Source organism: Prionailurus bengalensis, chromosome B1, assembly GCF_016509475.1.
Source record: "Prionailurus bengalensis isolate Pbe53 chromosome B1, Fcat_Pben_1.1_paternal_pri, whole genome shotgun sequence".
Lineage (NCBI taxonomy): Eukaryota > Metazoa > Chordata > Mammalia > Carnivora > Felidae > Prionailurus > Prionailurus bengalensis.
The window spans coordinates 110,488,058-110,500,302 of NC_057344.1; the positions used below are offsets into that span (position 1 = coordinate 110,488,058).

The following is a 12,245-nucleotide window of genomic DNA, read 5'->3' on the forward strand; positions in this document are numbered from 1 at the left end:
ATTTGGTTTGTCATATTTTGACATATGAATAAGCTTGTTCCTGTTAATTGCAAACTCAGAGAAAGTAAGACCTAGAATATGTACTATAAATTGGAGATACAGTCACATCTTTGTATCCTGAGTAAGAACATGGTTGACACAGATAAAGAATATATAGTAATTTGGAGTTGGGGTCCAACAGGAAGTAGCAGGGCAATCGCAGAGATGGACTGAGTAATTAATGGGGATGCTTGAATTAAGCATGAGGCCCTGCCCCCTCAAGATGCTGACACTTCCATATCAATAACTATTTACCGTGCAGCGTGGGAGCATCTTAAAAGAAGCATGCATGAAGTACTGTGGAGCACAAGAGAGGAAGTCTGAAATTCTGCCTGTGGGGAAAGTTTCAGTGATTGGTGTGCTTTTCTTCCTCCCTAATGGGTGAATGAGAATTTGTTCACTAACATAAAGGCCATACAGAGGGATCAGCACATACAAAATCTCAGAGGCATGAAACTATTGTTTCTATTTAAGGAATAACAAGAAATTTGGTATAGTAAAGTATAAAGTATACTGGGATGAGTGGTAGTTAATGAGGTGGGAAAGGATTTTATGTGCTTTTGAAGGATTTGGCTTTTATCCTAGAAGTTTCAAGGATCTGGTGAAAAATTTTAAGAAGGGAAGGACATAATTGGGTTTATGTTACATAATGATGTTGTGGGTAACAATGTGGAGGGTGGCTTAAGGATACTTAGCCTCAAGGCAAGGGACCAGTTAGGCTAATGCAGGAGGTCAAACTATGCCTGATGACAGCTTGAACTAATGAGTATGCAGAAACAAGTTCCAGATACCATGCAAAACAGACAGGGTCTCTGAACTCTAAGGAAATCTGTTTAGAGGAAATCAAAACCCTAGAGGTTGGACTTTAGCCCCATCTAGAGAAAACTGGGAACCTGTTTCACAAGACTCCAGGTATGAAGCAGGATACCAAAATAGGGACTTAGATTTAGGCTAAGGGATGTAATTGTCAGAACTGGGTACAAGGTGATGATTAGATATCAGGAACAAGACAAGCCCTATTATCAGAGCTGAGGCTGCAAATTAACATCAGTAATTTGGCTTGGTGCTTGCAAGAATGATATTATTGAGCTCCTTAAATCTCCCCTGTTTTTGAGCTCTATGTTTTATCTCTTGTGCTCTGAGCTGAGGACAGAATTGAGTGTAGTGCAAAAAACTCCGCTTTTTGAACTAGAATACCCAAGCTTATATCCTGTGGTTCTTAATAGCTGTATGATATTGGGCAAGTCACTTTAACTCTGTGAGGTCCATTGTCCTCTTTGTAAGCAGTTATAATAAACACTTCCTTGCAAGGAACATACCTGTGCTACAAAAGATGTTGAATAAGTTTTCAAAACCATCTTGGCAGGGAACACAATGTCACAGTTCTTTGCCTACCTAGTGAAAGTTGTTGAGCAAATCCATGAGTGGAAAAACCAAATACCAAGTTAGTGAAAGCAATAGCATCCAAATAAAAGTACACAAATTTCAAATTGTGATCTGGTTTATTTCTAAAAGCGATCTGGTTCCAGAGAAAGAATGACAGATTGGGAATAAAATCCCCATTTCTTCTTCTGTATGATTCTATGGCAGTTAAGTTCTTGCTAGGGTATCTATTAGAGTAGTGACTTTTAAGAGGTGCATTTTAAGTCCTAAGAAAATTCAGCATTTCAGCAAGTGTAGGAAAAAAACATAGTTTATAAGCTTAAGCGAAAACACAAGTTTTTTTTTCTTTTTTTTTCTTTAGCATATTTTCTGCTTATTCCACTCAAGTTCAAGTGAATCCTCATTGTAACCTACCTGAGAAGGAGGCATGTGGTGTATATAATATATCTTGTGGGTGTTCTACCAGATATATCATAAATTTTAAAGTAAAAGCATGTTTTAGTATGAACGACTTGTTTCGATATTTATTCAGTATTACCTACCAGCATAGTCTCGTGTATTTGATTAATTTTATCTTTTAAAATGTATTATCAGTGTTAGGCAGGGAGTCTTTTTATTTTAATAAAATATTTTAATTTTAAGAAAAGAGCAGAACTCTTTATTTTGTGCAATGCGAGGAGTTCAGGCTTTTGCACAATTTTATCTTAAGAGTTCTTCTATAAATAAAAACGAGACAAGGCTTATAGAAGCTGTTTATTGCGTTTTTTCAATGCTCATTTTCAAGCCTAAATGTTTTTCTCATGATAATTTCTTCTGTCTTCTTAGCCCCGATTTATTTGAGCACTAGCCAAAATGCTAGAAGTAACACCTTGTGTCACTGCATTTGTTAAGATGGCTAGAAAATTTACCAAAGCAAAATATCCAAATACAGTCCATTTTCTCCTGTGGGATTGGAAGTGCTATTTACAATATATCTCTAGTTGTTTGTTGCTGTTAGGGCAAAAAAGTATAACTACCACCATCTGCTTCATGTAAGAATTGTTTTACTTGGTTGCTGTTATGTCTCTTTTTCTAAATATTAAGGTTTTTTTTTAATGCAATGGATACATTTCCAACAGTAAGTAATTCTGTATTTGTTTTGGTATATTCTGATACTCCTATTGGTTTTTCAGAGTGAGAAAAACATACAATCTCTAAAGAAGGCAAGCTCTCATTAATTTCCTTGCTAATAACATACATCATGAAAAACAAGATTCTTATGAGTTTAATCTCCTGCTAAAGAAGGTTTTATCCATTTTACCCTCAGTATTTTGGTCTTCATGAGAACACATTGCACAGTACATGTTTCCTTAATGTTTGTGCATTTAGATTATACAGTAAAACCTTGGTTTGTGAGCATAATTTGTTCCAGAAACATGCTTGTAATCCAAAGCACTTGTATATCAAAGTGAATTTCCCAATAATAAATAATGGAAACTCAGATGATTTGTTCCACAACCCAAAAATATTCATATAAAAATGATTACAATACTGGAATATAATACAAAATGTAATGAAAAATAAACAACCTGAACCTATCTTTGAAAACCTTTGTGACTGGTGTGAAGCAAACAAGAGAGGAGGGTTATTGTTTAGGGCCACTTTCACTATCACTAACAGAATAACTACTATCTATTAGCTTAATGGAATCTTGTTCTGCATGGGGGCCATTGTATATGCTAATACGGATGTTGAGTACAGTACAGTATTAATCAACTCTTGTCATACACCATATGTAATGTAACTGGCAATAAAGCAGCAGAGGAAAGGGTCTATATCTGTCGGCAGCCTGACCTAGAATGAAGCAAAGCATTCCTAAGCTTCCTCTTGTCTGGAAAAGCAAGGGACTGTCCACAGGTGCTTTGAAGTGACAAATAATACACTACCATCAGTTATGGGCACCTTCCAACATTCTGAAGAATCACTGATATCTGCCAAACACAACAGCCTGAGACCAAGCATCCAAGCGACGATCACCCATAGTCCTGCAATGAGAGAGAGAGAGAGAGAACCATTGGCTCAGTTGTGATCATGTGACATTCGGCATCACATCTTACTTGTATTGCAAGACATCGCTCATTTATCAAGTTAAAATTTATTAGAAATGTTTGCTCATCTTGCAGAACACTTGCCAAACAAGTTACTCGCAATCCAAGGTTTTACTGTACTTCAGTATTATTAGGAGTAAGGACCCCACTGACTGCTCAAATGATAACTATACCAAATAAGAATGAATGTGATGGTGTTTTCTTACCATTTCAGTGTCCGGAAAAGGTTTGTAATAATTTACATTTAAAATGATCTTTTCATTTCTAAATCACATGGTGACTTATCTTTTATACCTAGATAAAATATTATTAACATTTCCTCCTCTAGGAAAGGTATTCTACTAAGATATGTAAGACACACATTAAAGTTTACTGATGCTAGATAGGAGGTTATAGATTGTATATAAAAGAATACTCGAAATTTAGAGTAAGGAAGGACCACTGAGAATTATAGTTAGCCAAAGAGATCACTAAGGTGGAAATAACTCATAGCCCATAGAGAAGACGTAGAGATAGAAATTGAGGCTTTAAGGAACAGAAAAAGTAACATCAAGGGCAAGAATGAGAAGTCTGTTTTCAAGAGACCTTAAAGAGATTAATCAGATCAAATGCTGAGGAGTAGAAAGAAATCATGTTGGGTAAATAAAGGGGAACTGAGTGATAAAGGATCTTAAGTGTAGGCTAGGACCTTAGTCTTTAACCTGGACTTTGGCATCAGTTTCTCATTGGGTTCCTTTGTCTGTGTCTCAACTTGGGAGAGGTTGGAATGAGAGAGAGCAGGTGTGGCATACCAGAAGTTCTTTAGAACTCTTGTGCCCAGCCCTACCTTGGAATTAGCTGACTGACATCACTCCTTAAGGTAATCCTCAAACTTCAGTTAATGGAACTGCCATTATTCAGGAATTCTTCTACCTCACAACTGTCAAGCAAATGCTTCTTTGAAGTAAAGTTTGAAGAAGAGGTAGATCTGTTGTGGTCCATGTAAAGCTTAAACTACAATACAGGGCTCTTTTTTTGGGAGTCCCTTCACACTGTCCATTCCATCTTCCTCCACTACAAAGAAAAGGAAAAATAATACAAGGGGAAGGGGATTAAAATCCCCAGCCCTTTGCCTTACTTTCTAAAGTAATTTTTTTCAGAAATAACCATGACATTTATACACACACACACACACACACACACACACACACACACACACACACTTGTTTTTATATCTTTGTATACATTGTTTGTACTTAATAGCTTTGAAGATGGGAAGAAAAAGCTCCGTTCCACAGAATTTTGCATCCCAGTAAATATATAATGAGCTTCTTCAGTGATTTGTGGTTAGAGGAATTCCTGATTACATATCCTTTTAAAGAAATGTTTTGTTTTTATGTGTGCCTTTAAATAAAACTCCCAAATCAGAATAGTTATTTTTAGTCTTTTTGAAAGTAAATATTTTTATTTGAAACCTATTATTTTCAGAAATAAGAAAAATGTTACTCTAGGTTCTAGCTATAAATTGATTGTTATTTAAGCGTACCTTATTGGAGTTTACATTGATTTATACAATAATGAAACTTTTTTCTGCCATCTAGTTTCTCTTACCACATCTCTCTCAAAATTCTAGTTGATACTTGCTCAATAGTAATTCATTCAAATGTTCCTGAATCCTTTAAATTCACAGTTATGAGTACACACTGACTATTTATTAGTACACTGTGATCTCTTTGATATATTTCGGGCTTATTTCTTTTAGTGAATTCTTCAACTTCTCTCAGCCCCATCCTCAACTCATAGAGTACCTCAATTTCCAAAAATATTTACTTGGCATCTATGTTTGTGTCCTTCTGTTTCATAGGTGAATGCTTCTCATAATAAAATTACGTAGATATCATGATAACTATCATCTTTTGTCAGGTTCTAACCCTATCTTCAAATCTCTCCTCATTTCTTTTCAGGTATAGAGGAGGAAAGACTTTGTCTTTTCCCTCTTAGGTCTGTGGCGGGGGCCTGTGAGTTGAACTGACAAAAGACTGATGAACAGGAGAAAAGCATGCAATTTGTTTTAATGTTAATATTTTAATGCCTTTCTAGAGAAGAAATGAAGACCTAGAGAAGGCTAGACCCAAGGAATTATATCCCATTTTAACAAAAAGTGATAAATTGTGGAGATTTGACAAGACAAAGAAAAAAGGGTTTGGGCTAGGGGCATTAAACTGTGGGGGGAATAATGAGGAAATACCTAGAGAAACTAATGGAAGAGCAAGGCTATTTTACTGAGGTTGGTTTGTGTAGATCCATCTTGGCACCAACTCCCATGGCAAGAATGTTCTCTTCCTGGCACAGGGAGGGCACCTTTTCCACAAGAAATGTATGCCCTACTTTTAGGTAGAAAGGAGGAGATTAAAGAGCCTGTCATACATCTGCTAATTCTCAGTTGCCTTCAGCTAAAAATAATCAGTGTGCCGCCGTGGCATATTTTAGGGTGGTGTGTTCTTATCTTTCACAGGTTTTGTTTCAGTTCTGACATAAGTACGTGAGAATAAGAACTGCTAACCGAGTAGACTTAAGTATATGGGCTGACTGTATAGCACAATAAAGTAGCCTTCATGTCTGGAAATAAATGTACTTTTTTCAATAATTTACCAAGCAGATTAGTGTTGATACTACTATAGAGAGAAACCAGTCTGCGTTATTTTCATCTTCTGAGAGCCTTATTTTATTTTGACAAACATATTAGAAGGTTAAAAGGTCCTCCAAATGTTTTATTCCTTAGTTTCCTATATCATATTGGTTTTGTTAAGTCAACTCTGACTCCTTAACATCCATTTTCCCTAGGTTTTGCTGGCACACCCGGATATCTTTCTCCAGAAGTTTTACGTAAAGATCCTTATGGAAAACCAGTGGATATGTGGGCATGCGGTAAGGAATCATCTATCTATCTATCTTTCTTTCTTTCTTTCTTTCTTTCTTTCTTTCTTTCTTTCTTTCTTTCTTTCTTTTTTTCTTTCTTTCTTTCTTTCTCTTTCTTTCTTTCTTTCTTTCTTTCTTTCTTTCTTTCTTTCTTTCTTTTTTCCTTTCCTTTCCTTTCCTTTCCCTTCCCTTCCTTTCCTTTCCCTTCCTTTCCTTTCCTTTACCTTCCTTTCATTTTCTTTCTTTCTTTCTTTCTTTCTTTCTTTCTTTCTTTCTTTCTTTCTTTCTTTCTTTCTTTCATGGATCTGTTATTTAATTAGGTTCTTTGTAAGAAATTTAGAACACCAATTTGTGAGGGTAAACTCCATTTGTGAGAGCAAACACAGAGTGGAGGTAGACCTGAAGCTGAGGACCGACTTTGATTTTTGGTGGAATTTGCGAGTCCACAGCTTTCTGATCAACCTTGCACTGCTCTGTAATCTCATATGTTTCTTTCTCCGTGTTGAAGACCTCACCTTCCTGGCGTCTGGGTTTACGCAGCTTCTTCTTAAAGTAAACATCAGTGAGGTGTTTGGGGATTTTCACACTGCTGATATCAATTTTGGTGGAGGTAGCAATGACAAATTTCTGGTGTGTTCTATACAGAGGAGCTCAATTAAGAGACAGAGGTCCAGTCACAAGTAGCAAGCCACTGCTCAGTTGCTTCAGGAAAACCACTCTCTTGCCTCTGTGGCACCCAGTGAGGATGATCAAAATGGCCCTAGGAGTGATGCTAGCTCGCAGTTTCCTCACATGCTGACTGAAAGGATTTTTGCCATGGCTCAACAGCTTCTGAGGCACATCTTCGGTAGGATAATACCTAGGCATTTTGTGAAGTTTAACCACTCGGGTACCACCATTCTTATCACCACCAACTGGTTTTGTGACAGTAGCAAGAACCTTCTCCTTCTTTTTCTTTTCAATTCTGGATTTAGCTGCTGAATACTTCGCTTGTACATGGCCTTAGTCGAATACATAGCCGATCGGGAATATCTGCCAATTCCTCTGACTAGGACAGGGTTTCGGCTGCAGTGGGGCTTCTTCTTCTTTGGAGTTTTAGCCTTGAGGTTACCCTTCTTAATCTTGCCACCAGCATCAGCCTTCTTGGCTTCAGGTTTCTTCTCCGTAGTATCCGGCTTCTCAGCTTTTTCGCCCACCATCTTGCAAGATGGGAAAGAGCAGGAATCATATTTCTATGCAAATTTTACAGTATACCAGTATTATAATTAATGATAGGATCCTTTAAATTGGAAGTTGATGCTCTCTAATGATCAACTTAGGGTAGTAGTTCTCAAACTTCAGCCTACCGCAGGTCACGTGGAGGGCTGGTTAAAGCACAGACTGCTGCTTCTGAATCAGTCGGTCTTGGGTAGGAGCATGTGTGTTTTTAGCAAGTGCCCAGGCGATGTTAGTGTTTCCAGGTCTGGAAGCACCTTGAGACCAGGGACACAGCATCACTTGGAGTGGCCATGTTTTTATGCTGCTGTCCTTCCACCTCATCCAAGCAGCCCTTTCAACAAATGCCACGTCTGCACAACATGGTTGGCGGGGAGTAAAAGGGGAAAAGTGAATCTTGGAAAAGAAAGCAATTAGTCTGTTCTGTGGACTGAACTCTGCTTTAGACCTTTATCAACCAACTCTAATCAAATAAGTATCCTGTGCAGGCTCAAAGCCATATATAATATGGAGGATTCCCACCACAATTTTTAAACGGAATTTCTGTGTGTTCTGTACACTGCGAATAGGTGAAAGACTAAAATAAAAAGGATACTATAGAATACTTTGAAATATTTTTCAACTGGAGTCATTGACACAAACTAGTTTTCTAGGTTCCTGACACTGTGTCGTTGTTACCAGTCTAAATCGTGTGGCTTTAGTGTGCCGCAGACAGATTTTGTTGCCTTTGGTGTTTGTAAGCCTGGAAGGATTTGTTTAAAAAAATGATTATGAAAATAACTTTTTAGATTTGGTTTCGTGGAAAAAAATAATAAATTCATCACCATTACTTTGTAGTGCTAGGTTATCCCACACTATATATCTTGTCAGCTTGATCTCATTAGCAATAGCAACTTGGTGTTTGATCTGAAACTGGATGCCTCTTGGACCTTTAGACTTACCTCCATGCCCAGGAAAGCAGTTATGGGAGGAGCACTATATCTCCAGTCACAACGCCTGCGTTAAGGTCTTTACTTTGCACTTACCCTATCTCTAGTATCTCTGAGTTGGTTTCTGTATCTATCAAACAGGAAATATTACCCTTGTAGAATTGCATGGGGGTCAAATAAAGACATTTTATAGTTTGTAAAGAAATTTAAAATGCAAACAGCTATTACTCTAAAAGGTTGGATTGTCATTTAATTAAAGGGTGAGGTCTTGGGTGTCTGCTCTGTCCCCAAGCTCTGTCTTCCTTCTGCCTACCTGAGAGTATCTTCGAAGTATGAACTCGATGTCTTTGGGTTAGAGCATTGTCACAGAACATCCTTGTTCAAATCTAAATGCTAATGGCAGAAGACTCACATATTTCCCTTGCAACATAACACCTTTCATCACAGATCTGTCATTGCTGATGAATTTAAAAAGCAGCAAAGAGTGTCCTGAGAGGCAGGCAGACCTAGATGGGTTTTATGGAGGAGGGAGTTGATGGGAGTGTAGCCAGAGTTCTGCACTTAGACCCTGAACACTAGTGGGCTAGTGTAGTGGAGACTGATCAGTAGCTGGGGCAAGGCACTCAAGAGTCTTTTTGCTGCCTTCATGAGAAGGTCACCTCTAGCCTCCCTTCACCTCCCTTTTTCTCCATCCCTTCTTGTTTTCCTCTTTCTCTTCCTCCTTCCCACCCACCCCACAGGTGGGAGGCAGTATGTGCACTGGTTGAGAGCACCCACTCACTCAGCTCTTTGATGCGCTTGCTGTAGAACCTGGCACAAATTTTATAGTCTTGGTATCTCAGCTTCCTTGTATAAAACAGAAAGTAAGAAAGTGTTTCTTTTTAAATGAAGTTTCAAGATAACTGATAAGTAGATATGTGAGAGAGAGACTTATGCATTTTATTAGATGACTCAGCATTATTGTTTTGAACAGCAGTTGAATATTATGATAACTTCATCTGGTTACCTGAATACCGAATACCTCTCTCCCTTTGCTTTCTTTCTTCTCCTTTAAATTATTCTTTTGCAGGCCTTTGATTCTGCCAAAGATGCTACTGTAGACCAGTTTCACAGCTCCTGAATCCTATTCATTCAGACAATTTAAATAAATCAGTTATTTAGTTCTTGCATTAAAAACATTTTTTGACAATGTATCAATTTTATTTGTGTTTAAGAATGTCAGGTTATTTAAAAGAAACCCCCCCAAAAAACCTGGTATTTTGTACTAGGGATTCTTTTCCTGGCTGGGGAGCAGAATCAGTGATGAAACTTATGTGTGTATGTGTGTGTGTATATGTATGTATATGTATATATGTATCCAGCCCCTACATAGGCCCTCTGCTTTAGTGGCTCTGAGTGGCAGCTACATTTTTTAATAACTATGACATATCATCGGGGTTTAGACTCACTGTCTTAGACTTACTAAATACACTATGCTCAATTTTAATATTGCTTTGGTAAAGTTGAGTATATCTGGCTTTTGAATTTTTTGTTTGAATGCATTGTTTATATAGCTAATCTTTTAAAATAATAGTATATCTTGTAATAATAGGATTTCACATCTGGTAAATGCAAGGTAACTCATAGAGTAGAAGCTCTAACTCTCTTGGCTGGACAAGGGGAAAAAGATGGGTGAAGAGTAGCTTCCCTTCTTACTGTGTGAGCTATGTAACATTCTTAAAAAGTTAAGTAGGGGCGTCTGGGTGGCTCAGTTGGTTAAGCATCTGGCTCTTGATCTCAGCTCAGGTCATGATCTCATGATTTGTGGGATCAATCTTTGTGTCAGGCTCTGCACTGGCAGCATAGAGACTGCTTGGGATTCTCTCTCTCAAAATAAATAAATACACTTTTTTTTAAGTGCATGTAAATAGCAGATAGTGTATGTATGCCTGCAGATGTATATGCACATACACACAGATCTCATAATGACTATAGAAACTTAGAGCCATAGGGCATCTCACAGATTTCAACCTGAGTTTTGCCATGAGCAGAACCACCTTTCACTTTGCTCGGTTTTATCCTTACCTTTGCTTTCTTCACACAGTTTTCTACAAACAAATAGTTAAATCCCTTTGTGACAAGCAATGCTCTATTTAGAGCATATATTTCCTAACAGTTCCCATTTTGCATAGAGATAGTGATATATTTTTAAATTGTGTGCCTTAAAATGCATTTGGGATCACATAGGTAACTATGGAAATGTCTTAGATATTCTAATATCACAGTAATGCCCCACCTCCTTCCACAAACATCATAATGCCTTTTGTTACATTTCTGGATCACTGCAGTGGGTTTGGAACACTGTCTTAACTATTTTATTCTATTTTCACTTCACTAAGGTAACATGAAAGTTACATTAAATTCTCTTACGTTTGTAAGACGGTCTACCCTTTCTCATCCTCAAGGTAATAAGCACCAAGGGAATGTACACATATTCAGTTGCTTTTAGATTATGACCTATCTTGAGAGAAACCTTTTAGCCATCCGTCAGCACTAGCACTTGCCTATTGAATAACTACTTCTTTTCAAGGCTAGACATTGTAGAGTGGGGTAGGAAATGACACTACCCAGATAATAAAAGAAATGTAGAATAAGACATTTAGCAGAATAGCAGCTAACCTTCTGTGAATTAAGCTATGAGCATGCACTACAGCAGATTGTCTTTTTAACAGTTGACATAGAGCAGAGTGAAGCACAGTATTGGTATAATAGATAAAAGAAGTCTGTACATCATTTTTATTAGAAATATGCAATTATCCATACATAGGACATTTCAAATACCACCATTACCTTGCTTTTGAGACCTCACACAGAATGTAGTCTGACCTGCACTTAGTCTTTCAAAGCAACTAGTCTTTTATTGAAAAGCAAATAATGGACATTAGTGAAACAAGAACACTCCCCTGAGTTCTACCTTAACAACAGTAAATTGATTTTGATGGCTTTCTTGCATATATAGCTGTTTCCATAATTCCCCAAAGGAATGAACAGATGTTGTTTATAGATGTCACTGAATCACTGGATTTTAACAGAACTTGCTTCTACATTTTGGCTCAAATGTAAGCCCATATAAACCTAGCCAACACACACATATGCGCGTGCGTGCGCACGCACACACACATGCACACACACACACTCTTGTCTTACTACGTCTCTGTCTGAATTAGATATCACTCAGAACAGTTATGAGTGATAATAAATTAGTGACTATCACAGAATATACCATGACTTTTGATGAGCCTTTGGAATATTATGGAATATATTAAGAAGCATGGTCACTAAGTTCAGCATTTGTGTGATTACTGGGCCTCAGAGCATATATTTGCTAAGGGTTCCCATTTCCTTAGAGATTGTGTTGCTGTTTTTTTTTTCTTTTATTTCACTGGAATAAATCAGCATCAAGCACTTTTTAAGAAAGTATTTACAGTTTTGAAATCTCAAGCAGTTTGTTGGTATGATTACCTTACACTGGTCAACTTTGTTGCTTATGATTACCAGTTCCGTGATTACCTTACACTTGGCCATCACAGATATGCCTCACAATTACAAGGCTCTGTTGCCTTCATCCTTTATGACATATATCCTCATTAGTCTTCTATCCATGGAGCTTTACTCCTAATTATAGCCCCTACCAATATTGTCTTACTTTGAACTT

At 37.4% G+C, this 12,245-nt stretch overlaps 1 protein-coding gene and 1 pseudogene across 21 annotated transcripts in view; one reads left to right on the forward strand and one right to left on the reverse strand.

The window, feature by feature from the left end:
• CAMK2D (calcium/calmodulin dependent protein kinase II delta) overlaps window positions 1–12,245 on the forward strand; it is a 316,290-nt gene that overhangs the window by 238,252 nt on the left and 65,793 nt on the right. For all 21 annotated transcript variants that reach the window (XM_043569767.1, XM_043569809.1, XM_043569848.1 and 18 more), the window contains exon 8: window positions 6,333–6,416. In XM_043569767.1, coding sequence (XP_043425702.1) covers window positions 6,333–6,416 — 84 coding nt within the window. The remainder of the gene's footprint in view (window positions 1–6,332; window positions 6,417–12,245) is intronic.
• LOC122476987 lies at window positions 6,709–7,610 on the reverse strand (annotated as a pseudogene).